At 40.2% G+C, this 23471-nt stretch overlaps 1 protein-coding gene and 1 long non-coding RNA gene across 11 annotated transcripts in view; one reads left to right on the top strand and one right to left on the bottom strand.

Moving 5' to 3' along the window:
* Positions 1-1587, bottom strand: part of tjp1 (tight junction protein 1) — a 137442-nt gene extending 135855 nt beyond the window's left edge. For 4 of the 10 annotated variants that reach the window (XM_062963333.1, XM_062963335.1, XM_062963336.1 and 1 more), the window contains exon 1: positions 1352-1585. In XM_062963333.1, coding sequence (XP_062819403.1) covers positions 1352-1518 — 167 coding nt within the window. In that variant the 5' untranslated portion in view covers positions 1519-1585. Of the gene's footprint in view, positions 1-1351 lie in introns of all 10 variants that reach the window. The other 6 variants (XM_062963332.1, XM_062963344.1, XM_062963331.1 and 3 more) reach the window with 4 other exon arrangements.
* LOC134293968 (uncharacterized) lies at positions 1289-23038 on the top strand. Its single transcript, XR_010000934.1, has 2 exons — positions 1289-1428; positions 21692-23038. It is a non-coding gene; the product is annotated as an uncharacterized LOC134293968 (long non-coding RNA).
* The last annotated feature ends 433 nt before the right edge of the window (positions 23039-23471 follow it).

Here is a 23471-nt window from a genome sequence, read left to right as displayed (position 1 = left end):
ATTCATAAGCATCCTTAGGCTCTACTCAGTCTTACTATACAATTACAGCATGATAATATGACACCCCATATGCATATGCATACTCACAACCGAGGCCTCTTCCACACTGCTGAATAAAATCCCACGTTATCTGCTTTGAACTGGGATATATGGCAGTGTGGACTCAGATAACCCAGTTCAAAGCAGATATTGTGGGATTTTCTGCCTTGATATTCTGGATTATATGGCTGTGTGGAAGGGCCCTGAGTTCACAACAGAGCACTGAGCTCTAATCAACTATCAGCAGTGGCCATGAAGAAGGACAGCATCTCTATAACCTGAAAGGTCATGTTCTCACAATGCATCTAAAAGCAAATATATTTAAACATTGCTACTCAACCAGCATCACAAAGGCCAATTTCCTGCCATGCTTTGTTTCAACTCAAAAAAATGTGGGCCATATTCTAGTAGCCAGATAGGGCCTTCTAGAGAGGTTTGCCTGGAAAGGCCTCCATCAACCCAGTTCACAAATTGACCAACATTCCAGATTTCAAAAAAGACTTGGTAAATAAATAGATGCCAAGTATGACACCTCTAAACTCCAGAGCAGTGTCCAATGGGTAGCTTGAGACAATAAAAGGCCTTTCTATGCCTCTTTCCCCCCACCTACCAGAGATGAAACTGAAGGCCCTTCCACACAGCCCGATAGCCCAGAATAGGCGTAAAATCCCACAATATCTGCTTTGGAGCGGAATCTATGGCAGTGTAGACTAAGATAACCCAATTCAAGGCAGATATTGTGGGATTTTCTGCTTTGATATACTGGGATATACAGCTGTGTGGAAGGGCCTTGACATGCCTTTTCTTCTTTTTTTGCAACAAAGGGCCTCCTAAACGGTAACAAGGGCTGGCTTTACTGGAGGGAGGGTGCAAAAAAGAAGAAACACTGGAGTGGGGGGTGGGGGAGAGAGCCATTAAATCATTTTGATTGCAAACGACTGGAATACCCTTTCCCCGTGGCTGCTCTTCCACAGCATCCAGGATTTGAAATAGAAAGATCCCATAGCAAAGAAATGGGATTATGATGGTTTTTGATGAAGGATGATTCTGATGGGGGATTTTTTGAAATGAATGCAGCACGTCTGGCCCCGGATGCGTGGCAGGCAGGCGAGAGCAGTGCATAGTCGGGGTGGCTGGGCTTTGCCTGTGAGTGTGTGTGTGTGTGTGCCCCCGCCACAAAGCCCCCAGAGCCGCGCACCAGGCGCAATGCCGTGCCATGGCAAGAGCCAGAGGAGGAAGAGCAAGAGCAGCAGGAGCAGGAGCAGCATTGGCGGCGGCGGCGGGGACCGCAAAGCCAGGTCTGTCTACTCACCAGAGCTTCCTCTTTAAGGGCAGGAGGCTGCCCCGGTTGGAGGCGGTCACCCCGATGGCCATCTGCAAGACAGTCAGGTATTTCTGATACTTCATTTTGCCGTCGCCCCCCCGGTCCCTGCTGCGTCCCCGCCGCCGCCACCGACAGAGTCTCTCCAGCCGCTGCATGCAATCATCAAATTTTTATTTCCAGGCATCTGCCGTCCTGCGTCGCGCTTCTTCCCCTCCTCCTCCTCCTCCTTTCCTCCTCCTCCTCCTCCTCCTTCTCCTCCTCCTGCCGCGCTCCCTCTTTCTCTCTCCCTCTTTCTCTCTCCCTCTTTTTCTCTCTGGCTGTGTAGGCCCCCCCTTCCAGCACACGCTCGCCTCCTCCTCCTCTCCTCCTGCCGCACTCCCCCTCTCTTTCTCCTCCTCCCCACACTCCCTCTCTTCGCAGAGGATAGGCACTCCCTCTTTGCTGCTTCTCCTCCTCCTCCTCGCCTGCTGTCACACAAACTCCCTCCCTCCCTCCCTCCCTCCTGCCCACCTTGGCTATCTGTGCCTGCCCGGCTTTCCTCCTCCTCCTGCTCCTCTTCCTCTTTGTTCTCGCTCAGGACCCATCCGCACGTGCGGGCGCGCACCCAGGCGCAGACTCTCCCCAAAGCGGCGCTGTCCCGCGTCCCCAGCCTCCCCCTCCCCCTCCCGTTGCCTCCAGCACAATTTTGGAGCTGCCTGCCACGCGTGGAAGGGTTAACGGGACAGGGGTTGGCCTATTGGCCAAGCCACGCCGCACCTGGGAAGGAACAAGCCATCCCTAGTTCCAGGAGAAGGCAGGTACACCGCCGGACTAGCTCTCACGGCCTCCACCCCAGCACTGGAGCTCCCACATGGAAAGCAGGTGGTCCATGCTCTTATAATATAATAATAATATTATAATAACCATAACTTTATTTTTATAACCTGCCTCCATCTCCCCGAAGGGACACAGGGCGGCTTACATGGAGCCAGGCCCAGGTAATAGAATAAGCAAGATAAAACATATCAAAAAAGAAATACAACACAATATAAAATTTACACAGTTAACATCATAAAATTAAAATTAAAATGGTGACCATAGTAAAACATGGTTTAGACACCAGGGTAACAAACTGGGTAGAGTGCATCGAATGAGTTTTGTAAACAGAAGGGATAAAGTAATTGGCTAAAGTGCAAAGTTAATGAGAGAGCAACTTGGGATGGGGTGGATCCGGTGGCTATATCGAACTGATAGAGCATGGGGTAAAGTGCAACAAATAGAAGATGGTCACCGGTACAGAATCTATCATGGGGATGAGAAATTCTACTTCTCCACAGTAGAAGCCCAACATTCAAACCATGTCACCAGCTTAGATTGTTTAACTGAAGTTGAGTAGCCCTTATCTGAAAATCCAAAAATGCTCCAAAAATCCAAAATGGTCCCCATGGGCAGAAGAGTGTTGAATTCTTTCATGCACAAAATTATTAGGTAATTGTATGCAATGTTTTAATAATTTTGCATATTAAACAACATTTGTGTACATTGAACCATCAGGCAGCAAAGGCATTACCATCTCAACCACCCAAAGGACAAACTTGGATTGTGGAGTATTTCAGATGTCAGAATTTTGAACAAAGGGTGCCTAACTGCATTTTGATGTTCTGAAAGCCATTTCATATACCTTTATAAATGGCAGGACAGAAATATTATAACATTGACCAATTTTTGTATGGATACTTCAAGAGTCCTTTTTTTGGATATCTGCTACCAAGTCCTTCCTGTCACACACACTTGTCTTGACCCCTCCAAGGTGGACTTCCTCCTAAAAGCCTTGGAAAAATGCTACCTGATGACCCTGTCAAGCAGGAGGTGGGAGGTGTGGCCCTCCAAATCCCACCAGGCGCAGTCAGCATGGCCAACTATTAGGGAAGGCGATAGCCATTACACAAAAACATCTGGAGAACTGGAGCTAAGGTGGGTGGTGCAATGCTCAGACTTTGTATTATGAACATTTTCTACATTCTCTCTTTACACAGGTCCAAACACAGACTTATATGATATAACAAAAATCACATGATGTCTACCCGATGTTCATTTTCCCTTCGCTGCTTTGAGTGGGGTTACACAGGAAAATAATACTATACATTCTGATGTACTACCTACTTTCCTACTCTCACACACAGAGGAATGAAATAAATTCTCACATAACAAACAGACAGTCAACACTGGAAACAGTACATAGAAGGAAAGGGTTTTTCTGTCTGATTCAGGTGTGTCTAACCACTTAGTCATAAACACCAGCAACATAAAATAAAACTCTCCCCTTTCTACCCCTACCTCCTGATGGATCTAATTTGGCTATCCACAAACAAGTTGCTTCCCACAAAACATCTTTCCTCCACATGTGAGTGAGGCCTCACTTATAACCACATACAAACATGCTTGTCATTTCATGCAAGTCTCTTAAACTCTGTTTCTGTTATGCCTTACACATCTTCTCTCTTTCTTCCACTAACTCATAGGTAACTACATTCATCTAACTGCTTCTCAAAGACGGATCTTCCACATGACCCGTGCCTACAATTCAGCTTATTACTTCCCCCTTTAGCTACATGGAACTGCTTCCTCCTCCCCCTTTTGTTGCTGTTTACCTTCAAGTTATTTCCAATCCTAAGGCATTACAGGGTTTTCTTGGTGAGATCTAATCCTCCCACACAGAACCAGCATCACTCTATTCGGGTCCATGACTCGCCCATATCCGCTCCCCTCCCCTTTGAGCAGCCACCTGCTTGTGGTTACCTAGGGCCTGTCCTGCTTTGCCCCGTCTCAGTGGGGGGCTGCTGAGCTCCTTTCCTGTTGGCCCTGCCCCATGGGGACGGGGCCCTCCTCTTCCTCACCCCACTGCCAGCGGAGAGCCATGCTGCAGCTCTGTCCCATCCATGGCAGCGCACCGTTCCACAGCAGTGCCAGGACCCGGAGGGAATGGCTGCTTTTGCCACTGCCATCCTTTGAGGCCTCGAGGTGCCCTCTGTCCTCAACATGCTAATCTCGTTAGGGCCCAGAATAGCCCCGCATTGTTTTAATCCTGCCACCGTTGCTTGTGCGTTACAGGCTATAATCAGACTGTGGAGACAACATAGCAGCATAACTATTTCATCCTATTCCACAGATTCACCTCTGTTGAAAGCTGGGCGGTGTGGGAGGCAGAGAAGATTTTTCTCCCTGTCCCTGTCATTGTATTTGCACTTTGTAGTTTGGTGGGGCACCCACACACTTTGGTAGAGAAAACTTATAAAACTACCACTCCTAGAATTCCACCGCATTGAGCCATGGCAGTTCAAGTGGGGTCAGTCTACATTAGTTCTACAATATAGATGCATCCTTAGTTCCATCAACATTACAGATGGAATTCTAACAGAATGGAGATCTACACCCTGATTCTCTGTCAAAACTTTTCACAAAATTACTTGAACATACAGACAGAATGGCAGCCATGTCCTATTTTAGACTCCAGAGAGGTCCCACTCTGTATTTCTATACTTAGTACATAATGAAAACCCTTTTGAAAAATTGCATGGAAAAGCACTTCCATTAAGAACAGTACACTGTTAAGAGCCCCACTGTTAATCAGATTAAAATTACAATGAACGTTAATGTAATAGGATTTGCTATAATCAGTAGCAAGAGTAGAATTGCCTTAATATTAGCAACAGACAGCTGAGGGTGGGATCCCTGGGAAACACCTCCGGGAACAAAGAGCAGATAAACAAGAGCCATGCTGCTTTTACTAGATGAAGTGCACAATCCCTTCCATGATTTGCAGTAAGAGGAGTAAGTACAGACATTATGGCACATCTTCAGGAGTGAGAAGACTTTTTTCAAACAGAACCTGAGGTTTCTGGATAGGGATTGTAATGAAAAATTCTAAAACTGTCCAGCAAAGTTGTACAGACCACCTCTGCATATATATACACATTGAAAAGGTTTTGTCCAAAAACTGGACCAAAATGTTTGGATCAACGTATACAGAAGTCAATATTGTACTTCTGTCCTCTGCAGCACTACTTCCGGGTTCTTCCTAATGCCTGTTTGAAAACAATGGTGATGGCTCTTTGGGGGCTTTTCGTTAGTGGCAGAAAGAACAGTGTTACTTTTAGGCTCTCTGATAAGGACTAAGTTCCAAGCCTGAAGGAAGTAAACTCTTGCAGCCTTACCCGGCTTGTATATTCTTTCTCATTAATAACTTTTGCCACATTGAACACATTTTGATCACATATGTCCCATTTTTCATCTGTGAAATGTTGGGAGTTCTGCATCAGTTAAAGTGATGGGCTACAATTCCTCTACAATATCATATGCCTCTATTCCAGTTTATTAAAATGATACAGCACTTGCATTCCAAAGTTTTTTAATGCTTGTATGAGTTAAAAAGAGCACCTTGAGCTCTTTGTACTTAAATACTACTTTTATTCCTATCATGACCTTAGTAGAGAACAGAGCCTTTGATAGGACACAGTTCTGAAATGCTTAGGGGTGTTTCTAAACTACTCCTTCTCTGAATTTCCACCTGAACTGCATGTCTAATATAAATGCACTTTCCATGCTGCAGAGGGCAGTGTGCTTCCTTTGACTACACACCAACATCCTGCCATCTACCACCCACACTGGTGCTCTTGCATGAAACCAACTCAGTGGCAATTGACTGAAGACTCTGCTTTAGATTTGCTGTCCTTCAAATTTTTTAAATTTAAGGAAGTGAACTTATCCCAACCAAACTTTTACTAGAATCTTATCTTTAGGAAGATTGCCAAACTGACCTCTCTCAAACACACAAGCAGATTAGGAGAGTAGTTAAGCAAAAAAATAAAAATAAAAATGTTTTAAGTAAGAAGTATTTGTAATGGAATTTAGAATTCCTATTTCTAATGCTATCTTTATGGAGCTTTTATCATCTATAATTTTGACAGCTTTTAAAACACTATAACTTTAACCATTTTACCTTATTTCAATAGGGTTTGTTATTATCCATGGCTCCCTGTTTCTACAATAAGTTCAGGATGTATCACCTGTGGATTCAGGAATCATATTATAGCTAATATTGTGGTCATTTTTTAATTTTTTTTCTCCTGAACTTGCAAGAGAAAGAGTAGGAGTTTGTGGCATCCAGGAGACAGTAGTAAACTGGAACCCTAAGGAAATAGTCTTCTTCTGGGAAAGGATCAAAATGTCCTCCCATGAGGCAAATGAAGCAGAGATTATGATGCAGAAGCACAGGAGCCAAATGTGAAACCGGCAATTGGCCACAAGAGAGAGCACACTGGAACACAGTTGTTGAGAGGTGTAATAAATCCTGAGCTTATTGTTAATGACACACAAGAAGGCTGACCTGCAGAATTAGCAGCCAAGGGCAAAGGCACAGGAGAGGAGCAAGGATAAATCAAGAGAGAAGGCATCCTACTTGGCAGGGTTACCTGAATACAATTCCACCTGCTGACCAGCATGCAAGGAAAGATACTAACACACAAACACATACAGGGTAAAATAAGATATTAATCTAGGCAGGCAACTCTGTAAGCAAAAGCTGTGTGTAAATGTGTTGGGGCAAAAGGGTACAAGTATATCCAGGGAAAGAGAAGTAGAATGCAACTATGCCTGTATGAAGAGCTACATGGAGTAATAAGTCTAGGTTTGCTGAAGGACTGCATTCTCCCATCGGATCCTACCCCAATTTTGAGATTGTCTGAGGAGATCCTTCTCTCTGTCTCATCACCTTCATATGTATATCGGATGGGAACACGGGAAAGGGCCTTCTTAGTGGCTGCCCCCAAAATGTGTCTCTATCCTTTCATAGGCTGGTGAAGACATTTTTGTTTTGGTAGAGCTTGATTTGCTTACTAGTTAATTTGGAATCCCAACTATTTCCTCTGATAAAACATATTCCCCAAGTATTTAAAATGGTCTTTAACACTCATTTCACATCCCAGCTTCTAAGCATGTTCAGATAGAAACTAGTTAAAACAGCAAGAGACTAAAGACGATTTAACCTTCTGTTCATGCTATTTAACTGCAGTAACATTAATGCATTAACTTCATTAATTAAAACCCCCCACCATATTTCTTGTCAATTTCAGTGCCTTTGTGCTGACTGGTCTAGAATGCTGGAGGCCAGCAGCAAGGTTGCTTTCCAATGAGAAACTGCACAGAATCTTGCATCCATATGCATTTCTTAATATTATCACCAGATCCTGTCTGATCATGTAAGCTAAGCAGGGTCAGCCCTGGTTAATACTTGGATGGAAGACTGCCAACCAAATAAGGTGCCAGGAGCTCTATTTCAGAGAAAGGAACTGACAAAACCACCTCTGCATATTAAATCCAGCTAGAAGGTACACACATACATGAAGATCAGAACTTGGCTCAATGAAGTCTCATCCCAACATTGTAACTGCTACATCACACAGACCCTAGAAAATATTCACTCATCACTATATTCTGAAATATGCCCAGATCCTATCCCTTTTTTGACAGATCAACCATGCAAAGAAATCTCACTGCCAGAACAAATCACCTTGATTTTATGATGAATAAAATGTTCAGGTTATATAATTTCAAGATGTAAAATAAAGTCAACTACCATAACTATACCGCTGTTCTTAAAACGTACAACTTGCACCACAAATATATTGGTTTTATGCTAGCTTATTCATCGTGGATCTCTCCCAAAACAATTATCAGACATGTGGTTGGGTAAGCATGCTAAACAGAATTCATCATCTATGTTCACAAAACTATAGGTTCCAAGATTCCATGCTGGGAAGGAATCCAGTTTGTTGTATTCATATATCATTCATTATTTAGTATCCATTTCATTTTATTCTTTTAAAAAATGGCAGGGAGAATCACATAGGGGTTAACTGGCCACAGAAATAGAACAACATCATGCATTAATAATGGCTCTATGGCTACTAGTTGGGAGTTTCTGGTATACCACGGCAAACACAATTTCTGACAGTTAGCAAAAGGAGATGACCCTGCTTGGAATAAGTCACACATTGCCCCCAGATTAAATTTTGAAGAACTCCCAACATTTCTGTGGAACTCCAGGGTAGCTTACCCATGCCAAAGGTACTACAAGATCAACAAAAAACAACAGGAAAGATACAGTGGGCCTTCAGAGGACAAGACTGATCTCTATAAGAGTTCCAGTGACAAAAAGGCTTGCACTTGGAGAAACCAGTTTCAAAATAAGCTCTTTTCAATGGACTTCTCTGATTAGTTAAAATACCTCTTTTCATGCTGCTTCGCCCTGCTATATTCTGTCATTTTTAATTTCTTCTGCCATTTTTATTTCTTCACTTATTCCAGTTTGCAGAAATGTCCCACCATGTCACATTTCAAATTCAAAAGGGCAGAGTCCCAAATGTTCTCTTGCAAATCTATGTTTCATTCTCTTTTGCATGTCCATCTTTACTCAATTCATGCCCAAAGCGAAATGTTTTGAAAATAGACTTTCTCCTTTTGGCTAAGCCGAAGAGCCAAGGGTACAAGGCAGCATTGCATGGCTTGAAGGTCTAGTGAGCATGCCCCTGATAAATCTTAGACTGCTGCCCCAAGGGAGTCAAATTACATAAAGAATTGCCTCCGAGACCAGAGAGGAGATGGGCAGAAGGGAGAGATCAGCACTTTTATTTACAAAAACAATTCTGAGGAGGCAAAAGCACACTTTAGAATATTTGTTTTACTTAAAAGAAAGCAAATTTGGTTCACAAATTTTGCTTTTACTTTCTGGGTGGCTTTTTTCCCCTTCACTAACTCTGGTTAAACTTGAAAGTCACATCAGGACATTGTCCAATGCTTCTATTAAAGCCACAGGAATGGGAGCTGAATCCATATAACGTATCAAAGGTATACCAGACCAATTTTACTAGTGGAGACAGTGGGGTGAATAGGCACATCACAAGCAACCTTTCAGACTACCCTTCAAACCATCTGCAAACGCTTCACCTTTAACTTTCTCTACAAAAAATTACACTAGAACAACAAGACTCAGGGATCTATAGGTCTTTTTTTGGTTCATAATCTTTTGGTTTCCTCACCACTCATTCTGCTTTCAGTTACTGGGGTGTAGGCTGGACATTAATGGAATATTTGAAGAAAGTATTTTGAATGCTAATGCTTGCTAGGATCTTCAGTCCAGAAACATCCTGGGTCTCAAGTCCAGATCCCTGGCTGCAATTCCCCAGTTCAACTTCTGCTTCAACTTACAACTTCTGGTAAACTGGTTGGGATTTCTGGGTGTTGCGTGTCAAAAACATTTGGGGACCCCAGGCTGAGAACTACTGATCTATACAGGGTTTTTGAAAAAGGACTTCCTAGTTTTAAGTATAAATACATTAAAACTAGGGAGTTCTTTTTCAAACACCCTGTATTAAGCAATATGCAATGCAGAAGGGAGAATACACCACTCCATTATGTATGTGTGCAGTATGAACTTGGTCAAATCTTGCAAATTTGAGTGTACTCCTGGATTCAGCCCTGATTTCTGTAGTGAGCATTTGCACAATTAAAACTAGTGTGCCAATTGAGATTGTCTATTCCCAGTGAAATCAGATCTGGCCATGGTAACAAATGCCTTGGCTGCAACCCAGTTTAGGAAACTGTCTTGTACCCTATATTCCTGGATTGTACTTTACATTGCTTTTAAGATGTTCAGAAACCCTTGGAATTTTCTCGGTCCTCCAGGGTGACTCTATAGTAACCTTTGGTGGAGGTTGTTCATATCAATATTATTCAGTTTCCTGTTTTCACTGGAAGCTCAGGAACATATCCACCATGGATATGGAGGTTGTATTATAACTGAAGTTAGCTTCATTGGGAAACAATAGGCAATTGACCCTATTCTTCCACAACTGGTATTTTGCCCCTAGTTCTTATTAGTAGATAAACTCTTTTTTAAAAAAAGCATATCCCACATAACTGAAATCTGCCCGTCCTGGGTAGATGATTCGTGTCAGCCGTTTATGTTTGCATTTGGAAAACCCAGAGGTTTCTAAAAGCTTATCTTCCTCACTGTTTTGAACTCCCTGCTCTGGTTCTAGCTTTTTATTTGGGGTTTAGAGCTGTCCAAAGAAGGGAAATTTGAGTAGCTGCTATCTGACATGTTACCTCCGCACTGTACGAACATATTGTGATTTCCACGGCACTGAGTCAGCATTCTGATGATTTAGCGTTTATATTCCCGACAGCTGTTTATTCCTCTCAATGTAATTTTGGAGATAGATATCCAGAAGGGATTTACTGCCCTAGATCTATCAGAAAACATATTTAATATATTCTGTGGTATTTAAATCATCATGAAATCTATTATTCAGTAATGTTAAGGTAAGGGGGAGGGTCAATTTGAACCCTGAATGACTATATCGTAAAGATTTGAGAATTGAGAAACCATCATATAGTTTACACAAACTGAAGTTTTGACTCGAACATTTACAGCAGCAGGCTCTGTGTTTTTCATACCTATAACATAAGTAAATTGAAGACTGTTGATATCTTTTAAAAAAAGAGAATACAAACCAGGGGGAAAAAAACAAAACGGACAGTAGGTACCAAATAGAGAAATGGCTTCTTTGTGAAGGAGGGTAGAAAAAAAAAACCTATGGTTGGAATCTTATATTCAAGTTGAGTGGAAGTAAGTTGATTCCATGTTGGAAGTGTGGCGAATGAGGTCTGTGTTTCATTACAGAGTTTAAAAGGAGTTATCTAATATGCTGAACCTACTTTCTGACTTCTGTGAAATTTAGACAATGAAGAAAGATGACAGGATCTCGTTTGAAATGTGTTACTGAAGGAGAGTACTACAAATAAAGGCATCACCAAAAAAGACATCACAGGGTACAAAGAAGACATGTAAATGGGTCTGAGAGAAAAGTCATGCCTGAACTCTCACTAGAAGGCAAAATAACTAAAAGCTGAGGCCTGTTGTACTTTAAACAATGATGTGTCCAATTGAAAAAGATTATAATGCTTACCCAAGTGGAAAGTGGTAGGAAAAAGGGAAGACCATATTATGGATGGATAAACTTAATCAGTGGAATCAACCCAGTTCCTGGGCTGCTGTGAGTTTTCCGGGCTGTACGGCCATGTTCCAGAAACATTCTCTCCTGACGTTTTGCCCACATCTATGGCAGGCATCCTCAGAGGTTTGTTTAGAGGTCTGTTGGAAACGAGGCAAGTGAGGTTTATATATTTGTGGAAAGTCCAGGGTGGGAGAAAGAACTCTTGTCTGTTTAAGGCAAATGTGAATGTTGGAATTGGCCAGCTTGATTAGCATTGAATTGCCTTGCAACTTCAAAGCCTGGCTGCTTCCTGCTTGAAGGAATTCTTTGGTGGGAGGTGTTAGCTGGCCCTGATTGTCTGGAATTTCCCTGTTTTCTGAGTGTTGTTCTTCCTTTTAAAAAGGAATCCTTTTAAAAGAAGTGTTAGTCCTAGAGTGTAACTTCTTCTCCAGGATACATTCTGCACCTGCATTGAGGTGTAAACCGCAACTCTCCCCCCCATCTGCCCTCCCCTCATGAGTATTTTGAAAGAAATTTTTCCTTGAACCTTGACATTCACCATCTGTGACAAAATGGTAGATAAAGGAAACATGTGAGCCTGGGACAGTAGTATCTGAGCTCCGTTGATAGAAATTTATGTAGGGCACTCATGAATAGCATTGCATTTCTGATGTGGAACAATGTCAGGTTTGCTTAAGAATTTTACATTTGTCTTAGGAACTGACAGGCATTACCATTAATTTAAGAATGTTAACTTCCCTGCCCACCCACCATTCTCCCAATATCTCACTTCTGAAATGAACTAGTTATATATTCATTCATCTGCTTCTCTCTCCACCCCTTCTCCCAGCCCTGGAAAAGCCCTGGAAGGATGAAATAATGTGGAACGTAAGCCTCTCATCTTTCTCTCTTAACCTTCTACTTAAATTTAGTGTCTAGAAAAAAGTCTGGGGAGAAGGGAAAGAGGCAGTTAATTTATCCTGTTTAGTGAGATTAAAACATTATGTTTAACAGAATTCTTTAGCATTTCAAATACAGTACCTTGTATAACCTATTGGTAGATTTGTAAATATTGAATATCTTTATTTATGTTGTGTCCTTAGTGTGCACATCATTTTAGAGAGCATAAGAGACATGTCTTTGCTCCCAAGAAGTTGGTAGTGATGATTATTATTATTGCTCTCATTATTCTAATTTATTTATTTATTCAATACCAGTCTTAGAACTCAAGGTGGCTTACAGAGTATTAAAAGTCAAGGCAAATTAGGAGACAAAGCTCCACATGCTAACAGAATGTCACTTGTTTTATCTGCTTTGAAAAGTCCAATGTGGCATTCCCCAGGGGCTACGCTAAAATATACATATAATTCCATATAATATATTAATAAGGACAACACAAAATTAGTTAAATTTCCTATATATTCTCAGCGTGGACAGACCAGAAATGTGAAAATACTTAAAAGTAGGAAAGAAAAAAGGTTTGGTGCAAAGACCTTCACTGACTCTTGTTTCCTCTTTGGCTTTGGAGTGCTGCTGAGTACAATCTTGGCATAGCCCTTTAAGGTAGCAAACTGAGACAAATGCCTTTTTTTCTTCAAAACTTCACCTTGACTTGATGATTGTGAAACCAGAAGCCAGAACTTTCCCCAGGGCAACATTTATACTCGGTAATGCAAGGCCAGCCTTCATGGTTGCTGCTACCTCATCGTATAGCTGAGACTACAAAACAAAACAGCTGTATTATGGGCTACTGTGAGTCTTTTGGGCTGTTTGGCCATGTTCCAGAAACTTTTTCTCCTGATGTTTCACCCACATCTATGGCAGGCATCCTCAGAGGTTGTGAGATATGCCTGCCATAGATGTGGGTGAAACATCAGGAGAGAAAGATTCTGGAACATGGCCATACAGCCCAAAAGGCTCACACCAACCCAGTGATTTTGGCCATGAAAGCCTTTGACAATATTGCTGTACTATGTTTTGGGCTTTGCAGTTCATTGTATAGTAGTCACACTGACAGAACTAATGCTGCCATGCTTGTTTTCCTAAAGCCTACTTACAGACTTGCTGCCCAACGTACATGGTGTTTTTCACTGGAAAGTATACAATGTTTACATACAAAATAACAGCACAGATCAAGGACAATGCCAAGTGAACAATACATGCTCTGATGACAAGTTGATATTGTTTCAGTAAAAAGAAAATAAGTTTTTTCTTAACTTCTGGCAGAAAAGAAATCTTTCTTACCTTCTTTGAATCTTAATACAATAGCTTAGACAATAGCCAGAAGAGGAAAAGGAATTTCATTAAAAGAAATCATGGTGAGGAATTTGCTGTGTGATTTTCTCACTGAAATCCAGCCATGGGTTTACAACAAGAACATGAGAGAGGCATCTTTCTTAGTATTTTACACAAACATGCATTAGGGGCTTCATGTTTCCCCAATGTCATCTAAAAGCCTAGTTGTGATCAAAGTAATACATGAAGAGCATGGCTTGAGTGGATCCCTGCAGAATTCCCTAATTGAGCAAATCTACCATGGGATACTTAAACTTTGTCAAACAAAGCCTAGCTTGTCAGAATTATGCCCAAAATCCCAAGTGGAGTGTGTGGTGTCACATGCTGGGCATCTGATCACAGCTACAGAAGACTAAAGCTTGACGTGGAACAGGCCTGGTATAAATAGTGCAGACTTGTCCCTGCTGCTTTAGCCTGGTCATCAAAACAGTACATTCTGCCTGGAGAGTGTCCTGTTCTAATGATCACACAAGAACAGCAAAGATGGCTTTTCAGGACTGTACCATCCAGAAAGATGGCATACAGTTTGAATATGAGTAACAGTACTAGACAAATATCGTCAATGAACATTATTTGGCAGAAGCCAAAAAAATCCAGTGCAAAAAAAAATCTACATAGTGTTGGACTAAATGGCTCTTGTGATCACTTCCAACTTTAAGATTCCATGGTTTATTAAATCCTGGAATACAGAATGACCCTTAGGATGGGTGGAAGGCTCGGCTGTTATTACTGGCTTATTTCTCCAAATTGGAAAAATCCTGATTTGTTTTTTTCCACTGAGGACTTATATTGTCTCTAAAAGGGGATGTTTGTATACAACATTACACACTTCTTTCTGATCCTGAAAAAGACTTGTGAACTGAACTGCCCTAATCTATGACCTAAAGCTCTTAGTTCAAATCCTCCATACTTTTTGGCTGGACAGTGCCACATATCCCTTCAGGGAAGATAAAGTGGGGTATAAATAACAACAACAACAATAATAATATCTATCCTGTAACCTGATTCACATACATCATACCACTCAAATAATGCAGAAAGTGGCAAGAGGCTGAATACAATGTTATGGATTGAGGGTTGTCTAGTTGCCCAGTGATTGCTATTACAAAGACATTCTGATTTTTAATGGAAATTATTTCCATGCACTTGATTTGACAAGATCTTGTCTAGCGACTTCCAGAGCCATCTGAATATAGGATAACTCATCCTTTTGTCTTAATAGGCCAAGATGATAGAGCCAAATTTAGTGTTCCTTGCAGATGATGGAACCTGATCAAAAGGTTAGGAAGAACATGGTTCATATCCTTGTTTGATTATGGAACCTTACTGGGTGAACTTGGGCAAATCCTAATTTCTCAAACTTAGAGGAGGACAATGGCATCCCATTTGGACTAGTTCTATCAAGAAAACCCGATGATAGATTAACTTTAGAGTTTCCATAAGGCAAAAATGAGTTGAAGGCACCCAACACAACAAAGATCAGTTTGAAGAAGCACTTTAGCATCTTTCATTTAAGTGGGCATAGGAAATATGGATGTTTAGATTATAAATGTGGATCAGTGCTACACAGGTATTTCCCACCATAATAATACTATCTTTGTCTCATATGCCCTGTCGGAGGTTATTTCAGCTTTTTTTCTTCCCCAGTCTCATACATGAAAGTCTTCAGACTGTATTAAGATTGCTTGGCCTTCTGACTAATAAGGCAAAATGAAAGATTACATTAGTAATGAATATCACATTTGCTGCCTTCAAAAAAGGAATACCAGAGATATGCCTGAAGTGACTATTACTCCCATAATTTAATTACTTTAATAGAGTACCATCTAGTGGCCAGATATAACAAAACCAAGAAGTCTTTGGATCAAGGTCAACTAATAAGCTTCTTAAGAAGAGAAACTGTTAATCATGTGGCCATTCTTCTTGAACAGCATTAAAAAGACATGACCTTAAGAAAGAATGTCATGGCAAAGGGAAGGTCAACCTGGACCTGTCTATAAGGTGGAGAAAGAATACTGTAGTTGTAAGACACCAATTCCTTCCCTGTTCTTTGGTATAAAGAGTATTGGGTTCCAATGATCAATTATGCTATGATTGTGAACTTGAAGTCACTCTGAATTCACTCCTCTTGCAAAACAAGAGAGCAAGGAAGAGACCAAGCAGCCCACTTTCATTGGCAACCAAAGAGTATTGCTTGTACTGTGTTTGTTATATTAAAAGTAAGCTTGCTGGGAAGGGACTGCCTCTGCTTTTAATAGCTGTATGACACTTAGAGGGAATGTTTCAAAACAACCCATTTTTATTGAGGTACTGGAAAGCAACTTTCAGTTTAAGCAATCAAAACCATAAACATAAAAATGCACTTTAATGGCTGTTTACTTTGAAGCAAGGACCTCCCTGTCAAAGACATTAGAACTACCACAATACATGATCCTTCTCAAATCTGCCTACATAAATCAAGCAGAAGAATTTGGACTGATTATTCATAACTTGCCACACTCCTTAAACACTCTAAATAACAATAGTGTCCCCCACATAGGAAGGTTGAGCTGGAGTTTTCAAGGGGGCATCTCCCATTTCATTCAAGTATGAGTCATTCACCAACTGTCTCTAATAAAAAGCAACAGAAATAACAGTACCACAGCTAACGTGTTGTTCTCAGTCAGGAAGAACATAACTAAATGGAAGTTATGTAAATTGCATAAGTTTCCATAGTGATGTGTTTATACATAGTGTTAAAAAACAAAATAGGGGGAAAGATCTTTCAAGGTTTCTTCTCTTCAGTTCCCACTAAAGTTTTGGATTTTCACCTTTGTGTTCCCAACAACCCAATTAAGTACAGGAACTGATTAGCTTGCCAGTATTGAAGTCTGTCAATACTGCCTTGAGAGGGATCATGGTAATGACCTGACAGTAATCTAAGACCATAGAAGACAACCTCCAGAATGTTGATAACATCTAATCTAGAAGATCCCCCAATCCTGCCCACGGGTTCTCCCAAAGTAATTCTGCCAGCCACCACCACCCCCTAAACCAGGAAGAGCGGATGATCAAGGTGCAAATCTTTGAAGGGTACTCAAGACCATGAGGCTTCATGTGTTACCTATCCTGCACTCTCAGTTATGAGGAAAAGGACAGAGAGGGTAACTGTGACTGAACCAGGACCTAGACAAATGATTCTTCATGGGCATTATCACTCAATCAGAGTATTGCCTGGCTCATTCCAGTGGTCATGTTGGATGGGGACAAGGGAGGTTGGAGATCTAGTAGGGATCAGATTATCATTATGGAGGTAAGGTGCACCCTCCCCTTATGCAATAGTCCAATGTAGGGATTTAATTTTTAGAGAGCATGTGGAGAAATTGGAACTCTGAAAAATGACATTCCTCTCAACATACACTGACATTTTACAAGGCATTCCCATAAAAAGGGGAAAATAGTAACAGCTGGTTTGTCAGAGATGCCTTTTCTTTGGGAATTTCTTCACAATTCCTTTTGGTTCCATATTCACTACAGTATATACTTTTATTTATAGACAAAACTAGTCCCTTCCGGTTGAGTGCCTGGTTGATAAGCGAAACCGTTACCTTGGTTTTCAGCTGTGTGGGAATTTATGCAGGGCTGTGTGGGTGGCATATTTGCTTGGCTCTGAATTATGCTGTATTCTTTTGACACTTTTATAGACATTCCTGGAGATCTCACTCAAGTTTCTGTATTATAAGCAGGCTACTTTTTTCCATAACAAAAGGAACAGAATTCTTATTAAACACACCTTCAGCATGTCTGTAACTGACTTAGGAAGGAATGCTTGTTGCTGTCACATACCTTAGAACATTGTTACAAAATAAAATATATAAACACAGAATTATATGCATGGCATTTCTGTGCTTTGAATGAAAGAACCAACCCATTTCTGCTTTAGAAAACCTGGCCAGCAGGCAGTCTCCAAGTTCAACTTTAATCTTTCCTCTCCCTTATCAATATTCCATAACCTGGATTTCATGAAATTAAACTGAAAGTAGATCTGGTCCAGAAAAAAGAATGTATTTGTTTATGCAACATATAACTTCTCTAGTTTCTAACAGGATGCCTGCCATAGATGTGGGTAAAACATCAGGAGAGAATGCTTTTGGAACATGGCCATATAGCCAGGAAAACTCACAGCAACCTAGTTTAACATTTACAGAGAACTAATAAAGACAGGAGATTGTTTTTAAAGAAATAGCTGTGTTAGTCTATTGCAGCATAAAAAAAGAAAGGAAGAAGAAAGAGGAATAAAAGAAATAAATGTGCCAGTATATAAAATACTGTATATAAAAGCCAGTTGGTCCTAAGGTTGCAGCCACAATTTATATCTTTTCTCTTTCCTTCCTCTTCCTTTCTCCTTTTTATGTGACAAGACAGGAGAGTCAGCACCATGGACAGCTCCAAGTAGAGTCAGAAGCCATACCTTACACTGGTCCTCACATCCTCAGCAGTCTGTTCTGGTCTTCCAGGTTCAATCATGACTTGCTTGCTTGAATCTTACCATCTGGGTTGCAGTCTTCTGACTTTCCAAGCATTATTGTCTTTTCTAATGAGTCATCTCCTCTCATGATATGGCCAAAGCACAGCATTTTCAATTTAGTCATCTTGGCTTCTAGGGAGAGCTCATGTTTGATTTGTTCTAGGACCCATTTATATCAAATCCCCATGCAAGTCTGGTTAAAATCAGCAGGGGTAGCCCAAGAAAAGAGCAAGATGACAGCTTAATGTATCTTTTCTGGGATTAATCTAATTTATTTATTTCAATGTCATTAAGTAGCATTTCCAATGAGTGTGGGTTTGAGAGCTGTCCCTCTATTTATCCACTCCTTTTCTGATGCAATGCTTAAGAAAAGATTGAGGCACATTTTTAATTAGTTTATTTCTATAAGCAACCTTCCCTGTAGTTTAATAACCATAGCTCTGTAGCAAATGAGTTTGCAGCCCCACTGCCAGGAGTCATGATATGAGGAACATGAATTCTAAACTTAGAGTGGGCAAGAGGTCAGAGCAATGACGTTTGTCTCTGGAGTTTTGCTTCAGGAGAGACTATTCAGATCAATCATTCATTTAGGGAATTGGTCTTGGTTACAGATGATATAAAACGCTCTTCCTAACAAAATACTTTCATTTTGAACGCAGGTTATTTTAAAAACTCCATTTGTCTATGTGCCTACCATTTAGAATATAGGTATATGCAAAATATATGTATGTATTTGTTATCAGTTCATTACTGACAACAGCCCAAACTGCAAAAACACCCCTAACCCCTTCAGCACTCCAAAAATAGCACTGCATCTCCTTAGCTCTATGACCTTGCCACTGCTATACCCTTCTGGGTAATATGGCTATGCTGTGGGTGCAAAGGCATTTCCCACTACAGTAGAGTCTCACTTATCCAACGTAAACGGGCCAGCAGAACGTTGGATAAGCGAAAATGTTGGATAATAAGGAGAGATTAAGAAAAAGCCTATTAAACATCAAAATAGGTTATGATTTTACAAATTAAGCACCCAAACATCATGTTATACAACAAATTTGACAGAAAAAGTAGTTCAATACGCAGTAATGCTATGTAGTAATTACTGTATTTACGAATTTAGCACCAAAATATCACGATATATTGAAAACATTGACTACAAAAATGCATTGGATAATCCAGAACGTTGGATAAGTGAGACTCTACTGTACTTCTTTTTCTATGTAGACATGATAAAAACATAAAGAATAAGGGATCCATCCTATCTATTGAACATCTAGGGCACACACACCACAAAAAAGGCATCTCTGATGAATATAAGCAGAAATTATCTTAAATACTGTCAAATATTTAACCTGTATTTGTTGAATGAATGATTGATCTGGTCATCAGCCAAAGAGTTTCCTTCCATGTCGCTGGTTTCACTGTGCTCATGGAAGTCCATCTCTGATTCTATTCTTAGCTTGGAAGTCTCAGAATTTTCATCTGTGAAGCTTCTGATTAATACACCTGAGTAAGAATCAAAACAGGCTTGTATTAGTTGGTATTAAGTGTTCAAAGTCACTTTAGCTAAATTGAAAATCTGGCATTTTGGGGGGCTTTTGCTTTACTTTTCAGCATGTTTTTTTTAACCCTGTCATATTCCCTAGCAGAATATAATTAAAAGATTTTAACAATATAAATAAAATTACAAGCACAAAAGCATAATGAGACCAGGTGCCAATACCCAGTAAGATACAAATAATTAAAATAAACCAGATTAACAAGAAACAACATTTTGAGTTTGTCACAGATTGCTTGGAACTTTATTGTAAAGTGTGGTGCCACCATCAGAAAGGCTTGTTAGCAGTTATTCTGATTCTAACTTTATAAAGTAACCAATTTTCTGTCCGCTCTTTTTTTATCAGCCCCATTCACTATGTTTACAATATGCAGCACCAAAGGGAAATGAAGTGTGGAGAATGGATTCACAACAACAAACCTCAGGCACCAATTCTTGCATTGCATTTGTATAATCGTAATTACACAATGAAATGGTTACTGGTGGAGATATGTCTGGAGAAAAAGGAACAAATGACTGTTGCTCCCAACTAAGCTACTGTAATGGTCCATAATATTTTATGTTTACATTCATGAAAAAATTACATTATTTCATGCTTTGTTCCTTTGTTTTCAAACATGTAAGAGTGAAACACTGGATGAAGACTGAAAATCATTATAAGAAGCTGTGCTTTTTGGAGAGTCCTCTCACCTCCTGCCTGATATTTTTGACTTTAGTGTGATTTTCTATTTGATACCCACTTGCAAAGAGAATACACTGTATCAGCACATGGCACAACTCATTTATATTTTGAAATACCTTCCTTGTCACTCTTTTTTACCCTTCCCAGGATCATAAACCTGTCCAGTAAATCATAAGGGTAGGAAATAGAGAGATACATGGTCATCTGTTGATCAGTAAATTGTGGCAAATGGTCCATCACATTATTGCATCATAGGACTTGTAACTCAGTTTTAAAGGTAATTAAGTTTACAAGTGTAAAATAATGGAGGTGTAAGAGGCATGTATTTCAGAGATCAAATTACCTTCAGACACTTATTTTTAACCAACAAACCTTAGTAGCTGTTACATTTAAAATAGATTATTATAAAACCTGTTGGATCCTTAGATTTTTTGTTTTAACTTGATGTGCATAATTAAGGTGCAAACTACCTTTAGATTAATTAGCCTCTCTCCCACAGCAACACGAGAATCTGTAGAGCTAACATACGCACATCAGTCCTCATCCTGCTTGAGTCAGGGCAGTTGGCTTAAGGCTGCAAACTAAGGTACACCTGGGCAAATAAACTATTGAATCAGGGAAGCTTGTCTCTGAGTAAAGATGCATAGAATTGTATTAAACTGATCTCCGAAATCACTGGGATTAAGGCTGCAGTCCTATTCACATCTGTCCTTAAATCCAGTTGGTTTATATATTGTCATCTGACCTATGATTATTTCCCCTGAAGGGTATGTAATATTGCAGTCTCTGAAGTATGCCACATTCACTTGCATGTCACAACCCACTTCTATCAATGTGTTTTTCAGTCGTCTGCTGACCATATATTTCTTCAGTCACAATTTTTATCAAATAATCCTAGCATGATTTCACAGAACAATACATTCTGCAATGCAAAGTGTATTGCTATATGCTTATCTATCATCTCTCTTTAAAACTGCTAAGGCAACATATCTGCAAGTGTACATTGAATAGTCCATTGAAGTATTAAGAATAAAGTGGCCACTACATAATTAAATTAACATTTTCCCCTACTCGAGAATATTTATTATAAATCAGATGGTTCCTCTGCATCATTGATAATCCCAAATTGATGGTATTACCTCATTTCTGTTTTATTACCATGGCTTCTACAGAGAGATTAAAAGCATTTTCTTTATCCCCCCACAATTATTTCTGTCCCCTTCTTTTTTCCTTCTTCTGTTTCTTTCAACAGAGTAGCTATAATGAGAGCAAGCGGAGGAGCACAAGAGAAAGTATCTTCTAATTATAGACCATTTGTGTGGAAGGATTCGAAGGCACTGCCGATAACACACTTGGAACATTTCAGACAGCAGGACCTATGACCTTACCTTGGTAGCCAAGAAGAACGGAAATGAACGAGTGGGGACAGACCTCCTCCAGCACCGAGCAGAACGCAGACAGGGCACCGGGCCCTTTGCAAACGAGTTTCTCTAAAAAATAGGCAGCTTGCTTCTCGCAGCACTCCCGGGACAAAATGTCTTTGTACTCCTCCAAGGAAAATACTCTCTCATAAACCAGATATGACAGCACTTTCTGCACATCCAGCTCTCTCACGATTCTCTCCCTGTGGTTGCTTAGGATATCAGCAAGCCACTGGTTCCTATCTGTGCTTTCTTTTTTGGTTGGTTTTGCACAGTTATAAAACCAAGACCGGACCGGCCATCTAAACATGTTTGCATTTAAAGCTAAAAATAAATAAAAAGAAGATATTCCAGCTCTCTGTCAGACGCTTGCAACCTTCAGAAGTCTATAGGAATTCAATGAGAAGGCAAGGGTATATCACCTGCCTATAGATAGGGCAAATTGACTGGAAAAGAGGCCTAGGTTCGAATTATAAAAGCACAAAAAGCAAAAGAAACTGCCACGCACAGTGCTTCCAGCTCCCTAAGAGGATTACTTCACACTAATTAGCCTTTTACAAGCATTAATAGGCATCTGTACAACCACAAAAAGGCAGATAGGAGAATAGCTGGGCTACTGTTCACTTTTTAATTCTATAAACTGCTTCTCAAAAACAAAACAAGTCTATTGTAGAAAGTTACAGTGAAGAAGACGGGATATCAAAGCAGTTATCCATTCCAGGCAAATATTAAAACAAGAAACAAGGACACAATTTTAGGTGGATAGATTTGTTTTGTTGGGATGGCCTCCCAAATAATACTATGATGGGATAGAGATGGTTCCTTTTAAGCAGAATTGCATAGGTGATATATTTGTTCTCGTGTTCATAAGCAGAAGGCATAGGACATGTTATTCATTGGTGTGTGCTGTTGGGGAGAGGCATATGTGAGGAGTGGGAAAATAGTCTAATTCTTTCTGGAAATTTGTATTTATAATGTTTAACACTGATTTATCTTTTGTGATTCTGGAAGTATTGGATGATTTTTAAAAACTCTCATAAATAGCATCTACTTAATGAATTAGGATTAAGGGGAGAGATTCTGACAGCTTCGATGTAGGTGTACTGCCAGTAGTAATTATTCACTGAGGATCAAACTTGCATAACAACCCTGCTTCACATATACCAGTATTTACTCGAGTTGAATGTGCCATCGACTTAATTTTCAAAATACTGAAACCAAAAAAAGGATTTTCTGCCAAATGTGATGCGCTTTTTGTAATTTGGCCAAAAAATTACATGATTGTGTGCATGATTGTTGCTGCCCGGTTACGATTCCTTCATTATAAACAAAAGTGATAGAACACCAAAGCTTCCAGTCTTCGTTCAATGCTATGGAATCGTGGGGGTTGTAGTTTGACAAGGTTTTACGCCTTCTCTGCCAAAGAATGCTGGTGCCTCACCAAAGTACAAATCCCAGAATCGCATAGCATTGAGCCATGGCCATTAAACTAGAAATGAGGTCCCTCAAAGAGGAGCTCCAGGTACAGACTCTCAAGCACTTTTTCCTTTTGCTTTGGCCCAGCACTAAGATTATTCTAAGATGTGAATCTAATGTGCATGCCAATTTAGG

Source organism: Anolis carolinensis, unplaced genomic scaffold (assembly GCF_035594765.1).
Source record: "Anolis carolinensis isolate JA03-04 unplaced genomic scaffold, rAnoCar3.1.pri scaffold_11, whole genome shotgun sequence".
In the NCBI taxonomy this organism is placed as follows: Eukaryota; Metazoa; Chordata; class Lepidosauria; order Squamata; family Dactyloidae; genus Anolis; species Anolis carolinensis.
Note: the sequence above shows the minus strand (reverse complement) of the source record. Positions and strands in the feature narration are given on the sequence as shown.